Source organism: Peromyscus leucopus, chromosome 3 (assembly GCF_004664715.2).
Source record: "Peromyscus leucopus breed LL Stock chromosome 3, UCI_PerLeu_2.1, whole genome shotgun sequence".
In the NCBI taxonomy this organism is placed as follows: Eukaryota; Metazoa; Chordata; class Mammalia; order Rodentia; family Cricetidae; genus Peromyscus; species Peromyscus leucopus.
In genome coordinates, this window is record NC_051065.1 from 148,697,526 (window position 1) to 148,719,203 (window position 21,678).

The 21,678-nt window shown below is 40.2% G+C and overlaps 1 protein-coding gene across 1 annotated transcript in view; it reads right to left on the reverse strand.

Annotated features, from left to right (window-relative positions):
• Positions 1 to 241: 241 nt before the first annotated feature.
• The window catches only part of LOC114700725 (alpha-1-inhibitor 3-like), a 62,791-nt gene continuing 41,354 nt past the window's right edge, over positions 242 to 21,678 (reverse strand). The window contains 16 exon segments of the mRNA XM_028880409.2: positions 242 to 387; positions 704 to 745; positions 1,899 to 2,001; positions 2,809 to 2,877; positions 3,516 to 3,606; positions 5,002 to 5,129; positions 5,276 to 5,494; positions 6,882 to 7,105; positions 7,846 to 8,026; positions 8,512 to 8,586; positions 8,819 to 8,975; positions 9,775 to 9,862; positions 10,070 to 10,123; positions 10,126 to 10,245; positions 10,508 to 10,591; positions 21,167 to 21,218. Of these exon segments, the coding sequence (XP_028736242.1) occupies positions 371 to 387; positions 704 to 745; positions 1,899 to 2,001; positions 2,809 to 2,877; positions 3,516 to 3,606; positions 5,002 to 5,129; positions 5,276 to 5,494; positions 6,882 to 7,105; positions 7,846 to 8,026; positions 8,512 to 8,586; positions 8,819 to 8,975; positions 9,775 to 9,862; positions 10,070 to 10,123; positions 10,126 to 10,245; positions 10,508 to 10,591; positions 21,167 to 21,218 (1,704 nt within the window). The 3' untranslated portion in view covers positions 242 to 370.

Below are 21,678 nucleotides of genomic sequence, written 5' to 3' on the forward strand. Positions count from 1 at the left end.
AGTCTTGGGTCACTAACATACCCATTGAGATTTTTCTTATGGAGGAAAGGTTGCCGTGTGTTACTCTTCATGCTCTGAGGTCTGTACTATTGAGCAGTTGTAAAGGGTTCCCCATTTTCACAACCCACGTTCTTCTGTTTGAATGACATTTCTGTTCGTTGCAAATGTGGGGTGCAGAGCAAGGCACTAAGTGAGCATGAGGCAAATTTGGATTAAGTGAAGAAAGCATCAAAGACAGAGACTCTCTAGAAGTATGCATTTATTTACTATGCTTGTTCAGTATTTGTATTGCAGAGGCAAACACAAATTACCACCCTGAAGGTTCCTGGATTCGGGGATTCCAGCAATGTCTTGTCCTCAGATATGAGTTTCAAGAATTTTGTTTATCTGTGTATGTGGAGAGAAGAAAACAGCACATCAGATGATATAATTCTAACTGAGTACGGACAGCAGGGTTTTCTGCAGGAAAGTAAACTGACCATGGTAGAAAATAGGATCCACTGGATTTTCTACCATAAGCTACAATATACTTTGGTTAAGAAGTTAGAGGAGTCTTCCAGGGTTAGTGCACCAATCCCATGGTGTACCATGCAGTGTTTTCACAGGATCAGATGGTTCTGAGCTCATCAAACAAAAGTTCTGGGTAGTTTTGAAGGAGAAGAGGTCAGAGGAAGGCTTTTTGCAAGGAGTGTTAGGAGCTCACCTGAGCTGCAGGGGGCGCTGTATTCAGCAAAAACCATATCATCTGTAAGACATGGAAAAAAATTGAGAATGGGAGTTTGATGCTACAGCATTTTGTGGAGCACAGTGGATGTGTTAGGACTGACCAATTTCCTTCATCAGAACCTGAATGGTTACTTAAAAGTCGTCTCTCTGGGGACAAACCAAGCCAAGAAAATATCCCCTTGAAGCTACTGGTTGACATCTTTATCCTGGGCCAGCAAGATGGCTCAGTGGGGAAAGGCGCTTGATGCCATGCCTAGTGACCACAGTGAGTTCAGTCCTCAGGATCCACAGGGCAGAGGGCGAGGAACCATTTCTCCTCATTGCCCTGTGACCTCCACAGGCACCGTGACATGCCTCCCTCTCAAGACATAAGTAAGCAAATGGGCAACACCACCAGAATAATTCACCCAAGTGAGAATATCGAAGTGTGCTTATTCTGCAGGGTTTGAGCAGAATACAGGGAGTGATCCGTGGAGACGTGTGTCCTCTCAGATGCCTTTCTATATTTGTGATTTTTTCCTTCAGTATTTCTGGAACTTGTCTATTCTGAAACATTTGGCACAGAAAATCCCCATTTTATTCCCCAACTCTGGCTTCTCTCTCTCTGTCTGTCTCTCTCTCTGTCTCTCTCTCTGTCTCTGTCTCTCTCTCTCTCTCTCTCTCATCAATGACCACTCAGGCTATAATTCTCACTCATCTTTTTATTCCTACTATAATTCTTTGTATAATTCTTCATCTTTGCGTCGCTATGTTCAGAAGGAGATTTGTGTGTCTTTCCACCAACAGACACTTCGTTGTCAAACGTTTGGTCCCTTATGTTATTTAGACATGTTTGGTCACATATGATTGTTTGGACAAACAAGCAGGAAGAAGACATCAGTGGCTGAATAAACTGAAATCTTACAAATGTTTGTCATACTCACACTCTTTTATTAAGAGCAGATTTGCCAGTTTGGCCTATATAATGTGTCACTATGTGTAAAATAGTTGTTTTAAACACTGGGTGCAATGGTATATACAAGTAATATCTGCATTTGGAGACTGAGTCAGGATTGAGAGTTTGAGGTCAGCCTGGGCTGCATATTGAGAAACTGTCTTAAAAAAAAGATAGAAGAGGAAAAAAAAGAGAAAACTTCAAGTTGCTTTGGGGGGCTTCCTAATCCCTTGCTCACCTGTCTCATAGTAGTCATAGACTTTCACAATGGCAGGCTGCAGGTTCCTCACTGGGATGTCTTGTTGAATGACGAAGGAAAAGGCCAGTGTCTGATTGGTCACCTGGCAAAGGGAGAAAAGTAATCCAGAATCACATCATGGCGGTGGCCACTGTTTTTCTTCAGCATCACTCAGTCCCTCGTATTTGAGAAACATTTATGCATGGATAGCATTTAACCTCTCAGTCACTGTGTTCCTAACTGCTCACATATGTGGATGGTGATTGGATTTTAGAGTAGAGACGTGAGGAACTAAAGTAGAGGCTCCTGGGAGTATATGAAACTTTTCTAGTCTATTAAACCAATCCAAAAATCCATATTCCTCCCCAGTGTGTGATGTAGGGCTTTGTTCAGGGTGACAGTTAAGCCCTTTGACCTGCTGATTTAAGACCCTATGGTAAGTCCCAGGAAAGCCAGCAATGAGGGAAGGGAATTTAAAGATTTGTATTGTTATTATTATTATTGTTGTTGTTGTTGTATATGTGTGCATGGATATACTAGTAGAGGCCAAAAGTGAGAATCAGATCTCCTGCAACTGGAGTTACAGACTTTTCTGAGTTAGTTAGTGCTCTTAACTGCTGAGCCATGTCTCCAGGCCAGGAATGACAATTTAAAATATCATCTAGTATGAGCTGAGGGAATGTGCCTCCCCAAAAGACTTCCTAGAGACCTGCTTTTCTCCTGCTTTACAATTCCCACAAAGACCCACCTAGACATGTATGGGGAGGCAGGAAGGATGTTCACCTGATTTACATAGATCAAGGACTGTCCACTAGACATGTCTGGGGAGGCAGGAAGGACCCTCACCTGACCTACATAAACCAAGGACTGTCCACCTAGACACAGTTAGGGAGGCAGGAAGGACCCTCACCTGATCCACATATAATAAGACATTGTTGTTGCTCACTTCTGTTCTGCTCACATGCTCTGATCTTTCAAGCTGGAATGAGAGAAAACACTGTGTTACTGAAAAGGCAAAGGCCTTGGTGGTGAAGAAGGCAAATGAACTGAGGGATGGGAGATGATAGAAAGAGATGTCACCAATTCATTAAAAGGAGTTGGAAGATACTTTCCAATAAGAATGAAAATACATGAAGAAGACTGGAATGCCACTCCACTAGAGGCCTGGCAGAATATGACCTGACTTAGTAATCGGTATTTTTGACTTTTGTTTGAAGGTGAAGTGGTCCTGCATTTGATAGTACTCACTTACCTTACATTCTCTGTGCAAGTATCTTTCTCTGTACTCTGCTATTGATCTTAGCTTGCTGTTAATTTTCAAAGTTCTTAAAACACCACATCTACAATTTTGGTATTTAATAATATTTTCCCATTAATCATTATTGACCAAGTTCATTATGCTTTAAAAATTATTGTTAGCTAGATTGTGAGCTCAATAAACTCAAACACCATTGTTATATTTTTTTCTGCTGACTGCTATCACAGTCCACACCTATAGTTAGAATTATATAAATCCAATTTTGTTAAATTAGTTTTGGTTCAGGATGGCATGATTATGATGCTGTTGGCAAGTTTCTGGTCTGAGGATACAGAAATCCAAACATCTGGTCTACCTACCTTTTTCACTGTTGGTTTCAATGGAATGAAACCAGACACCATCTTCACATCAACAATCACCATGTTGGAGGATGGACGGCTCCCTGTATAACTGCAGACCAGAGAAGTGAATGGAAGGAATATTTTTAATGCTTTGAATCTTGCCTCCTTGGAGCTCAAGCAGCAATTCCTGACATGCCCTGTGCTATTTTTTCATACTTTAAAATATATCGACTTTACAATCAATATAAATAATTCTCAAAATAGACTGCATAACAATGTCAACTGGGAGTTGATTAAAAATAGAGGCATCCATGCAGTGTACTGGCCAGTCAGCATAGTCTTCTTAACAAGTCTGGGACAGTAAGAAACCGCATCTCAAAAACCTAATGCATATGGAAGCTGAGGACTGAGAGAAGAGATTGTCCTGTTTCTGTTTTTGTTGCTGCCTCTGACTCTCTCTCTGTCTCTGACTCTTTCTCTCTCTCACACACATGCACACACACCACTGTTGTGGAATATTAGTTTAATGATGCAAAGATGTGTTGCATTCTTTTATGTTGCATTTGTTTAACTCTGCGAAGCTGTGTTACTTTGTCTGCCTGAAGCACCCGATTGGACTAATAAAAAGGGGAATGGCCAATGACTAGGAAGGAGAGAGGGATAGGTGGGGCTGGTGGGCAGAGAGAATATATAGGAGGAGAAATCTAGGCTCAAGAAGAAAAGTGAGGGGCAAGAAAAGGAGGGGAGGAGGACTAGAGCCAGAGTCTAAGCCACCAGCCACACAGCCAGCCACGGAATAAGAAGAAAAGCAAGATACATAGAATAAAGAAAGGTAAAAAGCCTAGGTGCAAAACATAGTAAAAGAGAAGTGGATAATTTAAGTGAAGTTAGAAATGCTGGTTAGAAACAAGCCAAGCTAAGGCTGGGCATTCACAAAGTAAGAATAAGTCTCCATGTATTTATTAGGGAGCAGGGTGGTAGTCTCCCAAAGAGTAAAACAACAAGCTACACCTCATCACACTGGGAAACAAGATAATAGGCCACACTATGGAAGTCTCCTTTCCATCCAAGATCCCTTCACTTTTTGCAGTTAGCACCCACTGCTGGTTACAGTTTATATGACGTTTTTGACATGTGTCAGAAGAACAAAATATCTTTTTTTCCCTCTAGAAAAATGGAACCTTAAAAGACCAAGAAGGTTTGCCTTTGTTGGTGAAGAAGAATAGGCCACATTAAAGTATCATAGAGAAAAGAACAATCTATTATTTTACTATGATAGTGGGTGAGAAAGGAACTCGAAAGGTAGACTAATTAGAGATTATAATTCTATAATTCTTCATTGTTCACTTTGCTGGAGTCAAGTATTTCTTTCTTTTTTTCTTTCTTTTTTTTTGACAGAGAAAAATCCTAACGAAGAGCCTTGCTTTGGATATCTCTGAACCCATTCTGTGAAGAGATCTAGGAGGACAACACTGTAGTAGTCAAGAGAGACAGAGGCTCATACCTGATTTCTAGTGAGATCTGGAAGCTGTTGTGGCCTTTGGGGTTATCACATGTCAGAGGTACTGTCTGTACCCGCAGAGTGAATGCAGACTCCTGTTTCTCCAAGTGCACATTGTATCTTAGCGTTGTCTGACAAGTAGTGAATAGAAATATTTACATCCATTGCACTGGATCCTTGGGTGGATTTTTCCCAATTTGAGAATGATGTGTGCAGGTAGGCAAAGGGATGCTTTCCATTTTGGGGAAGGACGTTCCCAGCTGTCCCAGAATCTTACCTGAGCATACACACATCCTTCCCCTGACACGTTGATGTCATAGTCCCCAGGGATGTCTGGTAGTGGGGCCTGCTGCAGCAACAGGCGATTGCTGTTCTCTATTTGGAACTCTCTTGAAAATGTCCCTGAAGACTGAATGGTCACCAGAGGAGTTTTCTGACTTCTAGAAAAAGTAATTGTTCCATACTTGGACAAAGCATGGAGAGCCACCACAGTGTCCTGTGAGGGATGAGAGTAAAAGTTCAGTTTATCGTCAGTATGGAAGGGCTCAGGCTCTTCCTGAGGCTGTGACAAAAGTGTCACGAGGTTTTGTCTCTAGTTATTTGATCTCTAGACTTTAATTTAGGAAATATTTGAGAACCAAAAACATCCACATAATTTCCCTCCTTACACAGAGCACCCTGGCATATGCAGATTCCCACAAACCAGAACAAAGAATAAATACAACTTCGATTTTCCTCCTAGCATTTACTGTTTTTCTTCCTTTGTCCTTGATTCCCATGATGATGCCCAGCATCTTTCAACAAAATCACATTCTTGCTCTCACCACCAAACTCTCTTCTGCACTGAGGAACACTCAAGAGACATCAACATCATGGCCAGGTGCCAGTCACGATCCAATCTTATCAAATAAAGGAAAAACTGTGATCTAGTCCTTCCTCGCCTTGCTCCTCAGCAGCATACTCTCTGGGGATGTACTCCATGCTCTAGAGAGGATCTCTCCCACAGGATCCCTCCTTATCCCAAGTCAGCTCCAGATGCTATCCTGACTGCAGAGCCCAGAAAGAGAACAGAAACATGCAGTGAGGGTTTTACTGTATTTACAATGCAGACTTCCTGTTGAGGTGAAAGACTGAAAGAATTGAATGCAAACAGGGTGGATAATGTCATGGAAGGTTCCTGTTGGTACATTGTTCTCCTTTAGAGGAACTGACCTCCTCACTATACCTCTCTGGAGATTAACTCTGCCATGTATGCCCTGAATATAGGAGCATCATTTATAGACACTATGGTAGATGTATATTTTTGGAAACTATTACCTCATGAGAATTATACTGACTAGATGATAAAGCAAATGGTTTACAGCCTTGATTGGATCTAACTGTCCTGAGGTAAAGCAGGGCTGCAGGAGTTCTACTAGCTTGGGGAAAACCTGAGGGCAATCTCTCCATACATAAGATTGGGAGAGTCTGTCAGGAGAAGGGGAATGGCCTCACCTAAGAGCAGCATGATGATAAAGATGCAGTTTGGTCCAATTAGCATCTCTTAGGTACTCATTGTGCTATTCCAGCGTGACGGATTATATAAGGATTCTGGACACTCCAGGGTTTTTGCCATTGTTTTCTATCAAGGTTTGGGTCTGGGTCAGAAGTCCTCAGCAACTTAGGCCTGTTTCACTAAATGTGGTATGAAGAGACCTCTTGTGTCTGAATACAGGAACTAGGCAAATTTATTATGGAATGTATCATCCCTCACTTCCTATAGACTCAAAATACCCATGAGGAACATGTCCTTGTTTTTTTCCCTCCTCTTCCCTTTTTTCTTGTTCCTGCATCTCTTGTTCAAATCCCCTTACTGCATGGGACTCTGAAGGAAAGTCACCGACCTGTGTGGAAGAGAAGCCACCATGGGAATTCTGCTGCTTTGTGATCCACTTCACGATGTTCACTGCCAAAGCCAGGTCCTCAGGGGTTGGGGCTGGCTGGGCAGTGAGGAGAGTGAGGAGGATATAGGAATTCATCTCCACTTCAGCGGAGGGAGCCTGGGGTTTGTACAGATACCTCTCTGAATTCCTGGGTTTCTGAGGTCTTTCCCAATGGACGGAGTTGCCTTAGGGTAAAAATAGAGAAATAACTAGAAGTGTGAGTAGCCTAGTGTCTCTATCTAGAAAGAAGAAAATAGAAGAAGGTTGTAGTAGGTTTGAAAATTTTCACTCACAATATCCCCAGATTTATTATTACCAGTAAAAAAAATCTGCTGTTGGTATGATAGGGTAGGACTAAGAAAGATATAAAGACAGAAATTCGTAAGCTATTAACTAAACTACACCCTCAGTGATGTCCTAGCAGAGTTGGTGAGAAGACAAGAACAGACATGATTCTTTCACTCATTATTTCCCTCACACCCTACAAAACATCACTTGTTCAGCGTTCAGTCCAAATGACTCAGGAAAGTTTCCCATTGGCTTCGGAATTGCAGTTGAAAGAGCAAAACCTTGAGCATCGGTTCTTTTTTCCTGTTCTTTATAGTCTTGCCTCCTCCTGACAGGTATATGTGCATCAGAGAGGAAAGTTAAGCTTTAGCTACATTTCCCTTTGTAACAGTAGTTGAACTGTGTGCATTCTATTGTGATATTACATTTGTTCATTTGAGTCACACTAGGAGAAAACACTGAAGAGAAGGTGTTGTGTGTAGAAGAAAGGCTAATTTCCTAATGTGTCAGTCCAAGGAGAAACCTCAGAGTGCCATGGGGAAGGAACTAAAATGTAATACTATTTCCACACATCGTCTACTCCTGTTTCCCGTCACTGGAAATGGATGGAGACAAACACGATAACACACATTCCTACCTTCCTTTACAGCTTCAGTATCAAGTGATTTTAGGATTTCATTTCTCTTGTCCTGGTTCCCTGCCAGAGCGAAAGCGTAGGCCAGCAGTGCCTTGGTGTACACAAAGTTGCCATTTCCCCTGTCCTCTATCGACTTCCAGGATGACTCCAGGCAGGTCAGCGCTTTGGAGACAACAGGTTGCTGTTGGCAGAACAGTGAATCCTGAGCATTGTGAAAAAGTGTCCTAGCAGGCCTTGGAAGAAACATGGAGGATGGAGACATTGATGCTTTTCAAATGAATCCTTTCATTCCCTCCACTCTTCTTTTTTCCTTTCTCCCTACCTCTTTTCTTCTATCCCTCCCTCTCTCCTTCTCTCCCTCCTTTCCTTCTTTCTTTCCTATCTTCTGTCATTGATCATCTGTCTATCCTCTATCTTTTGGAGCCATTTCTTTTATAAACTATATTCCATTTAAATACAGACTAATAATGAGAGCATTAGAGGCCATGTGTTTGTCTTGATTTTTGGAACATAGTCAGGATTTTATTGAGCAGGTGGATGCTCATTAATGGAATATTACAAATGCAAAAATCTTGTTTTAAAAAGCTGCCATTTGGCTTTAGAGAAGATAGGAAGTGACACATTTTACACTAGTTTGGGAAGATGGAGAAGTAATGTGGCACCTACTGTGTCTGGAAGTGAACTCTCCAGAAGGGCAATGGTTATATAGGCAGAGAGAGTCATTTCGTCTTCTACTCCACCCTGTAAACAAAAGGAATGAAATAGGTAAAGTATACAGCAAGCAATGCACTAAATATGTCTTCCCTGCTTGTAATCATCCTTCGTATTCAATGGAAGTTCTCATTTACACCCCCATTATGAAAAAGCACATTCTCAGCCTGAAGGCTGGTTTGCTTCAGTGGTAAGGAGTATGGCCGACTTTCAGATGTTATTACTAGGTCACCATACTTATAAGTAGTTCCGAATAGGTCACCTTCATGGCATTGTTGAACAGCGATCCAGAGCTCCTGAAACAGCCATTGTCCTGCTGCTGCTGGGAGAGCCAGGTGAAGGCGTGGGTGATGTGTGTTTCATCGATGAAGATGAAGGCTCGAGCTTGGGCAAAAGACTTGAGCACAAAGGCTGTGAGCCTGATTGGGGAGGGAGAGTGGGGAGATGAGGGCTTTTGTTCTGATGCAGCCCCTTCACACACGGGTTTCTGGGGTCTGGACCACAGTCATGAGCAATCAGTCTAAGTTTCTCTGAGCACATGAAGCTGACAGTGTCTCTTCCTCTTTCAAAGTAGTCTTCCATCCCTGGTCCTCTTGGATGTGGACACCACAGTGTGGTCCAGCTGCTTCCTGCTCTGCTTCTCACTGCTTCTCCATCACTCACTCTCCTGTTTCCCTAACACCTGCACCCTCATCTTAGCCTTTTCCAGTCCAATGATTTTCTTTTGTAGATCAGAAAAACCTTCTCTCCTGAAACCCCTGCAACATGTTTTCCACCTCACAATGTCCATCCCTCTCCTTGGCTTACATCCTGGTTCTATCTGTTTCTGTGTCATTTGTCACCTGTAATGTCTGTGTGTTTTATCCCAAGAACACATTCTTATGCAATGCAGGACCACATGAAGAAAGGTATCAGCTTTTTAAGACTCAGTTATGAGCATCTTTGGATGCTCAGCAATATGTAGCTGGGTATTTACTGATGAAAGTTCTTGTGGAGGAATGAAACATTCAGGGTATTGAATTGAGTAAAACAGGTGGTCCAGATTCAAGGCAGATGAGCCTTGAGACAATTTCAGTTCTGTACTTAGGATTACGGCTACCTCAAACATGTCCGTCTCCAGCCCTGGCATCAGCTGTATTCCCATGATGTAAGACACATGCAGAGTTGCCATGAGGACCAAGAGTGGAGCAAGTCTGACACATAGTGGACTTTCCTTACCAAGTGCTTCCTTGACTCTGGCCGCCCTGATCCCCGAATGCGCTGTAGGAGCCATCCTTGTGTTTGTAGTTCAGCTCCCTCTGATAGCCTGGAATGGAAGGCTTGGGTGTGTTTTGAAGAAACTGATGCTCAGAGAAGGACAAGATGTCAGTCTGAAGCCAGAGAGGCCCTCACATACTCTGGCTTATAGGACTGACCAAATGGGAAACCTGCTCAGCTTCCCCCCTCCAAGGCTAAACCCGTTTCTAGAGAGACCATTCATAAGAACAAACTGCACTTTCTAAGCCTTACTGACCAGCATTGAGGTAACCAATGGCCTTTGACTTGATCTTCTCCGTCAGCTGTTGGTCTCATTCAGATATTTCAGTACATAGATGTTAGGAGCAAAAAGGACCATGTTCTGCTCCCCACAGCCAAAAGGCATTGCAAGAAGATTTTGTGTGTTTTTTATGGCTGAACTCAAGATATCACCTGAAAGTGAGAGATGTAACATCAGACAGAACAGACATTATCTTCAAGAACAAAATAACATCTCTAATAGAATCACTTCTCAATGATGTGAAGGAATTTCAAGGGTGTGGTATGCTGGGAACCCAGTGAATATTGAGGGGTAGAGACAGAAAGATGTCACAGTTCAAGTGTAATAGTTCAGAAGCTACATTTGGAATCACGGTGGACACAGGGCAGTGGTAGTGACTATTGTCCCAAGTCCTCCAGGGATGAAATGACTCACCCAACACAGAGAAATGGGCTCTGGCTGAATCTTTCACTACTGCTGGTGGGAGCATCAGGGACAATTTTTCAGATATGCCGGCATCTTAATAAACAAAACAAACAGGTAGATGATTATCTCTCTTCTCAGAACTTCTAGGGTGCCCTAAGGCCAGTTGCTTAGAACTGTGTCTTAAGTTTTGATTCTTGTCTCTCTAGAAAAATGATCTTGTTGTAAATATCACAAATCTACATTTCCTGGTAGTATTGGCTTGCCAAGCTCTATTGCTTCTGCTTTTATCACTGATTGTATTGAAGCAAAGCATTTCCAAACGGACTTTCTGAGTCTCCTATCGATGCCTTAGCTAATTATTTAATAGACACATGAAAATATGTTTATTCATTTAATTGTGGTTTGGGTATATTCTGCTTTGGTTTTTTTCTCTTTGTTTTGTGCATGTGTGAACTTTGATATAAGTTTGTGTTTTCGGGAAATAGGGATCTCAATTGAGAAAATGCCTCCATAAAATCAGCCTATTGGCAGGTCTATGGTGATATTTTATTTGTACTGAAATGTGATTTTAATTTTATGTTAATAAATAAAGTTGCCATGGGGTCAGAGCTATTAGAGCCATAGCAAGAGCGTGATGGTTAGAAGAGCTAGGTAGATTTCTGTGTGTTCAGGGATACAGCCAGTATTGGAGACATATGCCTTTAAGACCTGGAGGGCGGTACTTACAGGCAGTGATGAGGCAGTCATGTGGTTGGGTTTAGAACCAATGAGAAGGCAGAACAGAAAGACTATTTAAACACAGACAAACAGGAAGTAGTTCTCTCTCGGGGAAGTTAGGAGCACCGCAGGAGGTAAGATTTTATCTCTGAGCTCTGACCTCTCGGCTTTCTCTTTTACATTGGCTCTGTGTTTCTTATTTTAATAAGACGATTGGTTACATCTACATCTGGCGCCCAACGTGACAAGAATCCATTAAAAACTGCTTGGGGCCGGCTCCCTAGCCGGAGCAGCCGGCTCCCTAGCCCCGGCCCAGGTCTGCTTGGCTCAGGCCGGACTGTGAGCTGCTTGCTTAAAGCCAGTGCTACAAACAACTCAGGCCTGCCCTGCTAAACAGGGCCCCTGCCTGTAAAGCCAAGCCTTGACTCGGCTCAAGAGGGAACAAGTGGCTGGATTTAAGCTTTAGCCAGCTACGCTTTCACTTTCACTTTCGCTTTCACTTTCGCTTTTGCTTTCTCTCTTGCTTTCTCTCTGTCTCTCTGTTTCTGTCTCTCTCTCTCTCTCTCTGGATTCACACCTAGGACACTAGGTGGCTCTTTTGAAATTCGCTCGGATTTCTACTGTTCTACGCAGATTTGGTAAGTCATAAAGGAAACTATTTAAAAGACAAATTTTTTCCACATTTAAAAAAAATGGGTTTCCTGTGTACATTGGAAGAAAATTGGGTTTTGTTTGAAATTTTAGGCAGTCTGACAATGGAACAACTATATGAAAAGATTAGTATTATGGGAATTATGCAGTTTATCACCATGCTTATTCTCATTTTACTATTTAAAAAGATAGTCGATTTAAGTGCCAGGATAACAGCTTTAGAAAAACCTGTTAAACCTGTAAAAATTCAGACAGAAGAAATTAACAGTGAAGTTGGTTCAAGTTTGGATCATAAGGTTACAGAAAGAAAGCCTGTTTTCACACAGTCACCCTTAATTTATCCTGTAACCGTACAGCAGATGCCTGATCAAATGGCTACACAAAATATTTGGGCTCCAATTGAACTGATGGATTTTAAAAGGTTTAAGGAGGCAATAGTATCTTATGGCATGCATTCCCCATATGTAAAGCAAATGTTAAACTCTTGGTCAACATATAATAGGATTATACCACAGGACTGGCGGGACCTTGCACAAGCTGTTCTGGAACCCAGCCAGAGACTTCAATTTCTAACGTGGTTTAAGGAGGAAGCTAGAAACGTAGAAAAACAATGGAGGGATAAAGGAATACAAGTTTGTCAGGATCAGCTTATTGGAGAAGGCCAATATGCTTCAATACAAACACAATGTTTATATGATGTTCAAACCCTAATTTTATGTCGAATGGCAGCCTTGAATGCATGGGACAGAGTTGAGGAACCAGGAAAAAAACCTGAGTCATTCACAAAGGTTATGCAAGGCCCAAAAGAATCTTTCACAGATTTTTTAGAAAGACTGGCTTCAGCAGTAAACAGAATGGTCTCAGGATCAGAAGCTAGTAAGGCAATAATTGAAGCTTTGGCATTTGAGAATGCGAATGCAGCATGTAAAAGAATAATCAGGCCGTTAAAGGCAAGATCTGCACCTTTGGAAGATTGGATTAGAGAAACAATTAATGTTGAGGTTGATGAGCATGATGATACGTGGGTAGGAGAAGTAATTTCAAAAGGTTTGAGGAGTGTTAGATGTTTTGGGTGTGGAAAGCAAGGACATTTTAAAAGGGACTGTAAACAGGTCATTCCTAGAAGCAATGTTTCTTCAAGGAACAATGGCAACAGAATGCCCCTTCCTTCTGGAGTATGCAGAAGGTGTGGTAAGGGAAAACACTGGACCAATGAATGTAGATCAACAAAGGACAGACAGGGTAATCCTTTGCCTCAGTTTTCGGGAAACTCCCGGAGGGGCCTCATGCAGGCCCCCATAGCAAAACCAGTTCAAACCTTTCCTGCAGCTGTAGAGGAAATCCCTGCTCTGAGCGATTAAATAACCAAATGACTATTGGAATAAATCATGCTGGTCAGGATGATGAAACAGAGAGAATAGAAAATTCAGGAGAAAACATAAAGAAAATTTTTTGGCAAACTTCTATTAATGAACAGAGACCAAAATTAACGATAAAAATAAATGGTGTTTTGTTGTCTGGTCTGGTAGACACAGGTGCGGACATTACCATAATTGCACCAGAATTTTGGCATCCAGCTTGGCCTCTTCAGGAGGTAAACGTTCAACTGTTAGGAATTGGGACATTATCTCAGGTGAAACAGAGTGCAAGATGGCTGGAATGTATAGGTCCAGAAGGACAGAGAGGAAAATTAAAACCATATGTGGCTAACATAGCTATGAACCTGTGGGGTCGAGACTTGTTGCAACAATGGAATACTCAGATTAAAATCCCTCCAATCTCAGAAACAAATCATAAACTAGCACATGTTTCTGAGAGAAATATTAGAAGGCATTATTTTGAGTGGTCACCAGCCATCCATATTATACAAGAACAGGGCACAACAACTGATAATCTTCCAAAAATACCAACAGCTCTACCTTTAAAATGGTTAACAGACAAGCCTGTATGGGTTCAGCAATGGCCTTTAACAACAGAGAAACTCCAGGCTTTAGAAGAGCTGGTAGAAGAACAGTTAAATGCTCAGCATATTGAACAGTCAACCAGCCCTTGGAATTCTCCTGTATTTGTTCATTAAAAAGAAATCTGGTAAATGGAGAATGGTAACAGACCTTAGAGCAATTAACAAAGTAATTCAGCCGATGGGCTCTCTACAATCTGGAATTCCTTTGCCTACTCTGTTACCAAAAGGATGGCCTCTCATAGTTATTGATTTAAAAGACTGTTTCTTTTCAATACCCTTACAAGAAAAAGGACAAAGAAAGATTTGCTTTCACAGTGCCTACTTATAATAATTCTCAACGGTTAAAAGATTTCAATGGAGGGTCCTCCCACAGGGAATGTTAAATAGCCCAACTCTGTGTCAATATTTTGTACAACAGCCATTGGAAGTGATACGTAAAAAATTTCCTAAATCTATAATTTATCATTATATGGATGATATTTTACTAGCTGACTCAAATGCAGATACTTTAGAAAGAATGTTTGAAGAAGTAAAGAAAATTTTGCCTTGCTGGGGATTACAAATTGCTCCTGAAAAGATACAAAGAGGAGATTCTATTAATTATTTAGGATATAAAATAGAGCTACAAAAAATTAGACCCCAAAAGGTGCAAATTCGGAGAGATAGACTACAGACTCTTAATGACTTTCAAAGATTATTTGGAGATATTTCTCATCTACGAACTATTGTTGGGGTAAAAAATGATGAACTGACTAATTTGTTCAAAACCTTAGAAGGTGACAAGGACTTAAATAGTCCAAGAGAATTATCACCTGAAGCTGAGAAAGAATTGGCCTTGGTAGAAAAGAAAGTACATGAAGGGCATGTGGATCGTATTGATCCAAAGCTGGATTGCATTTTGGTTATTTTACCTTCTAGGCATTCTCCTACTGGAATATTAATGCAGAGGGAAGATATTATATTGGAATGGATATTTTTTACCAAATAAACCAAATAAAAAATTAAAAACTTATGGGGAAAAAATCTCTGACTTGATTTGGAAAGGAAAATTGAGACTTCGTCAATTAGCAGGAATAGACCCAGCAGAAATTGTCGTACCTTTAACTAAGGAGGACATTGAAAAATTATGGACAGAAAGTGAACCTTGGCAAAGAGCTTGCAGTAATTTTTTGGGAGAAATTAACAGCAAATATCCCAAAAGCAACAGAATTGATTTTATAAAGAGAGCTGATTGGATCTTGCCTCGAATTGTACGGCAAAAACCCATATCTGGAGTTCGTACATTTTATACAGATGCCAACAAACAAGGAAAGGCAGGTTACAAATCAGAAAATTTAAGTAAAGTGGTACAAAGTCCTTATAATTCAGTGCAAAAATCAGAATTGTATGCTATTCTGTTGGTATTAATGGATTTTTCAGAACCTCTCAACATAGTAACTGACTCTCAGTATGCTGAAAGAGTGGTATTACATATTGAGACTGCAGAATTTATCCCTGATGCTTCAGAATTAACTTCACTATTTATTCAATTACAAGATACAATCAGGAAAAGGAGTCATCCTTTATATATAACTCACATCCGATCTCATACTGGTCTGCCAGGCCCTTTAGCACAAGGCAATGATGAGATTGATAAATTATTGATAGGAAATGTGCTGGAGGCCTCAGAATTTCATAAAAAACATCATGTCAATAGTAAAGGTTTAAAAAAGGATTTTTCCATAACCTGGCAACAAGCCAAAGAAATAGTAAAGAAATGTCCTACTTGTTCCTTCTATAATCAAACGCCATTACCAGCAGGATGTAACCCAAAGGGTACTCAGAGGAATGAAATCTGGCAGATGGACGTGTTTCACTTTGCAGAATTTGGAAAACTGAAATATGTACACCACACCATTGATACTTATTCAGGATTTCAATGGGCAACTGCTTTGAGTTCTGAAAAAGCTGATTCTGTAATCACTCATTTGCTAGAAGTTATGGCCATCATGGGTATACCTGCACAAATCAAAACTGACAATGCTCCATCATATGTCTCTGTTAAAATGAAACAGTTTTTTGCTTATTACAAAATAAAGCATATTACAGGTATACCACATAATCCTACAGGTCAAGCAGTTATAGAAAGATCAAACAGAACTCTAAAGGATATGCTAAATAAACAGAAAGGAGTAACAAAAACCCCCAGAAATAGACTGCATAATGCTCTATTAACTTTGAATTTTCTGAATGCCAATGAGAAAGGAACAACAGCTGCAGAGAGACATTGGATAATAGAAAAAACTACAGAATTAAATCAGCCTATATACTTTAAGGATGTGCTGACCTCAGAATGGAAACCAGGGTATGTATTACGTTGGGGATGAGGTTTTGCTTTTGTTTCTACAGGAGAAGATAAGCTGTGGGTACCATCAAAATTGATAAAGGTTCGATTTGAACAAGAGAAACCTCTTAATTAGAGGAGATGATAGTTCATCAACCAGCATGAACATCCAATTTAAACTAACTTGTACCAGTAACACATGCCTTTTCATTTAATCAGATAATAACTTGCCAAAAGGGAGCATCCCCAAAATTAGTCTTGGGGAAAGGTTTTTGTTTTTGTCTTTTAGGAGAATGAAGGTTAGGGAATCTGAAGAACACAGGACAAATGAGACAACTGAAGAAAAGGGACAAATCATCTATCCCAGGAAACAAAGTGAAACGGCGTATGGGTATATATAATCTAAAAAATTTTATGTCTTCTTAAATGTTTGTTTCTGCTTTTCTCTAAAGATTTAACACTATTGGTCTTCTAATAGTCCCAGTTCAATTAAAATTTAAAGCTGACTTTGGAGTTGGAGAATGGCTCTCTCCTTCTTTAAACTCAAGCATGTTATTAAAAGGAAAATACAAACTCCCTGTATCATGCCAGAATAAAAGAGCCATTTTCTGCTGTGGGACAGGACAAAAGCCAAATTAATTAAGGGACTATTCTATTACTAATCTCAACTCTTTGATTCTATTCTGATTCTTTAAACTTTTCTTAAAGTATAAATTTTATATCAAAATTTACAAGATTAATATATACATATACATTTTAAACTTTGTTAAGATATGAATGGTCATATATAGTACTAACTAATTCTAGAAAAAAGGCTTCAATTAGCTGCATATATATGTCTTTGTGTTCGAGTCTCTTATCAGTTTTCTGCAGGAAATCACGGCCAGGCCTAACATCAACTGAAGTCTCCAGGAAGAAGATGGGGCCCCACCACAACAACAACAATTCCACGTGGACAATAATAATATCACTGAACTGACAAACATCATCTACAGATCAGCTTTGAACTACAAGGTGCTCAGAGCAATTTTGAGATGACTAGCTGAGATGATCCAGTCTCAAAGACTACTTGAATAAGGACTTGAGATAAACCCTGAACTTTGGCATTATACACAGACTGGATAATAATGAAGGATATAGTTACCTTTCCTAGAATTTGACAATTAACCTAAAATTTTTCTTTCAGGATAAAGATAACTTCGCCCATACCCAGCAGCAAGCAATTTTAAGAATGACGCCCACATTCCCAAAGAGGTGGTGTGGGGCGGGTGGTTTTTTTTGGTCTTTTTAATGGGTTTTGGGTCTGGGATAATTTTCATTATTTAGGGGGGTTGGTTACAAGTTGTTGTCAAGGGTTAGGAAAAAGGCTAAGCAAAGGAGATTAGATTTAAGGTTCTTGTTTAAAAAAAAAGAAAGAAAGAAAGAAAAGAAAAGAAAAAGACAATTACTAGTTTTAAATACTCTACATTATTACCAACTATTAGGATATAAAGAAATGAAAGTTAGTAGTTAGACATTACAATAGAAATTGTAGTTATATTAGATATGTTTTAAAAATTGAGCAGATATATTTTAGACAGGTCATCTTCAAACCCTTCAGAGATCTACTGAATATGGCATTTAAAATGTTTTAATAACTTAGAAATTTTTCTTTTTTGAGACATGTCGGCTCCTGGCAGTACCAATCTACTTCAGAGAAAATATGGGCATTGAAGAAACTGCATATGGAGTTAATTTTCATTGTGGCAAAAGTTAGCCACTGGACAACAAAGTATCCTCAAATCAACAGGACAAAATGGACAGACAGAACACGAAACAAAGGACTACCGATTCCTGCCAAAACAAGTGTGGTTATGGCTTTATCAGAAGGCATCTTCTGAGGCCAGGACAATATGGCACCATCCCTGAAGTGGCCTTCACAATCTGGAAAAGGTACAGTACCCTTTTCTTAGAAGGCAGCTGAACAGGCAGTGGGCCGATGGCTTCTGTTGTGCAATGGAACAGCAACTGAAAGCTCACGCCTCTCAATAGTAGACTGGCATTTAATAGAGGGATGTGGAGAAGAAGGGGATGCTGAGATGAAGCCATATATACACAGCCAAGAAGAATGGACAGCTTAATTCAAAAACCATCAACAATTTCCAGAATTTAAAATCCTGAATCATGACATGACACTAGTGGAATTCAGGTGTTTCTGGTACATGGACTGCTCTCACCCAATGTGAGGTTGAACTGTTGACCTTGTGTACAACCTACTTCACAAATGAGTCTGTCAGATACGATAAGCCTATAGGCTGAAGATGATGCCCCAACACTGCAGAGAAACCTCAGGTGACTGTCCAGGCAGCTGGCTGTTTCTGTCAACTCACAAAATTTTTGGAAGTTGCTTTTGTGCACTTCCTGTTTTTATTTTTGTTAGCTAATATTATTTCCTTCTTGGGTCTCTGAGGGAATTGAAGATTAGTTAGTTATAGTTGAAGATTAATTAGGATAGAAAGTGAATTAGATACATTTTGGACTTACTAAAATAGGATAGATAAGGGAATTATTTTCTCTGATTTGTCAAATACAAATGGACTAGACATCGTTTAGGTATTTGTTACTTGTATATATTGTATATAGTTATTGTACTTTTGTATATAGTTTTTCTTTTGTTAGTTATAACCTTTTGCCTTTTTTCTTTTTATTAAAATAGAAAAGGGGAAATATGGTGATATTTTATTTGTACTGAAATGTGATTTTAATTTTATGTTAATAAATAAAGTTGCCATGGGGTCAGAGCTATTAGAGCCATAGCAAGAGCGTGATGGTTAGAAGAGCTAGGTAGATTTCTGTGTGTTCAGGGATACAGCCAGTATTGGAGACATATGCCTTTAAGACCTGGAGGGCGGTACTTACAGGCAGTGATGAGGCAGTCATGTGGTTGGGTTTAGAACCAATGAGAAGTCAGAACAGAAAGACTATTTAAACACAGACAAACAGGAAGTAGTTCTCTCTCGGGGAAGTTAGGAGCACTGCAGGAGGTAAGATTTTATCTCTGAGCTCTGACCTCTCGGCTTTCTCTTTTACATTGGCTCTGTGTTTCTTATTTTAATAAGACGATTGGTTACATCTACACAGGTCTTGGGGCATTTTCCTTTTAATGATGGATGTGGCAGGGCCTAGCCCAGTGCGGGTGGTCCTCATCAGAGCAGGTGGTCCTGTCAGGTGTATAAGGAAGCAAACTGAGCAAGTCAGGGAAGGCCAGCCAGTGAGCAGCATCCCCCCAGCTCTGCTTCAGTTCCTGCCTGCAGGTTCCTGTCCCCACTTCCCTCATGGTGGACTTGACTGTGTAAGATGAATAAACCTCTCCTCTCCAAGGTGCTTTTGGTCATGGTGTTTTATCTTAGCCCTGGAAACCTAAAATAAGGCAATGTTTGAATAAACCTCCAGTATGTCAGAATAAGTAAATGGACAAATTCTGAACTGGCCTTTGGTATTCCTGGTTCCCCCTGAGTGGCCTTAGGAGGTTTCACCGATCACTCCTGAGCTGCTGTCATGGAAGGCTTTCCTATGGTAAGGGTGATGGCCAGATTGTCGTGTAATAAATAAATATCAGAAGATCCAGAATTGATCAATGGGAAGAATAGGGTTTTTGTTACATTGTCCTTTGTTTTTTAAAAATTAATCTCCAGTAACCTCATTCATTCACTTCCTTCCATGGAAAACATTTAAAGGACTTTAGCATTATATGATGATTTTTCTTCTACACACTGTATTAGTCACTGTTACATTAGTTTATCTCTTTTACAAAGAAATTTGTTTATTTCACCTCTTTTGCTAATTTTCATATAATAATTGATTTCACATTAAATTTAAACTAATTCTAATTTCTTTATTCTTTTGACAAATATATCTTGGACAAGCACTCCTCCACTCACTAGTGCAGGTGCTGGTCATGTGGTCATTCCTGTGAGTGGACAGTCTCTGTCTTTGTGCTTGTCCCTCACGGGGGACAGTGAGCTCCCCTTGTGTGACACATTGCTGTATTTCTTTTGCAGTAGTGCATCCAGTGAGGAGCATGGATGAAAGAACAAGTCATAGAAACAACTATTACAGAGAAATATTATGTTTGGTACGAATCACGACGTAGCTTGGCTTATGTATGGAATTTATTCAGCCATAAAATCCTCTGTTTTTATTTACAATCTAATGTAAAAGAAGCATGGTCCTTCCCAAGATATTTTCTGTGTTTTCCTTTCTTTCTTCCTTCCTTTCTTTCTTTCTTTCTTTCTTTCTTTCTTTCTTTCTTTCTTTCTTTCTTTCTTTCTTTCCTTCCTTCCTTCCTTCCTTCCTTCCTTCCTTCCTTCCTTCTTTCTTTCTTTCTTTCTTTTTTTAGGAAAAGTTTGGTTGTATCTCTTCTTAGCTATTCCCTAGCTGTAATTTTCTAAGTACTGAGATAGTCTAGATGAAAAGGTTTCTGTGTTCTAGAGAAAAGAGCCACAATGACCTCTGAAGTCCTAGAGAGAACTATGACTGTACTCTTGATAGCTTTATCAGGTGAGTAAAGATCTTGAAAGTTTGTGTGACTCAATTTGGTTATTTATTTTAGTGGTTATAAGGTATACAGTATCCTTGTTTTCTTTAATTTTTTCATTTATTTTACCTACCAACCACACTTTCCCCTCCCTTCTCTTTTCCAGTTCCTTCCCCCACCTCCAGTCTACCCTCCAGCCACTCCTCCCCCATTCAGAAAGGAGCAGGCATCCTTGGGTGTCAACAAAGCATGGCATATCAAGTTCAGGCAGGAACAAGCTCCTTCCCTGGCATCAAGGCTGGGCAAGACATCCCCAGGCTGGGAAATACGTTCCAAAAACCCAGCTCATGTACCAGGGACAGGTCCTGATCCCATTGCTAGAAGCCTCACAAACAGACCAAGCTTCTCAACTATCCCGGTTTTCTTATAGAATTATTTCAAAAGATCTAAGTCAATGATCTAAGTTAATATCTTATTGCTGTTTTGAAGGATTCTCACCTGAGGCACAGAGCAGTGAACTGAAGGTGTGTTCTTTCTTAATTCCTTCGGGCTTGACAAAAAGATAGAAAGTTCAGACATGAGAAATTACTGAGTGTGCAAATACAAAGGTGCTGGTGATATTTTTTAATGGTCATGAGGGGAGACAGCATCTCTACTTTTGGTCCAGACTGGAATTAGATGGTCTAATTTTCCACCATTTCAGGAATGGCATGAACATTTGAGAATTTGTGGATGCCAGGTCAAAAAGAAGGTAACAAGGAAAGATAATAAAGAAAAAATACAGCATCAGAAGACAGAGCTCAAGCTTAAGCAGATAAACTGGCATAGCCTATCCCCTCCAAGCTCCAGTTAAGACAATAGTAGGAAGAAAGAAGACAGAACACACTGATTTTAAGCCTGAGCTTGGCACTTGCTGTGAGGTATCCTAAGGTCACATATTATTATCTTCTATTTTTCATCTAAACACAGTCGACCTCGCTCCATTCTCAGCACAAGGTCAATCAAGGGAG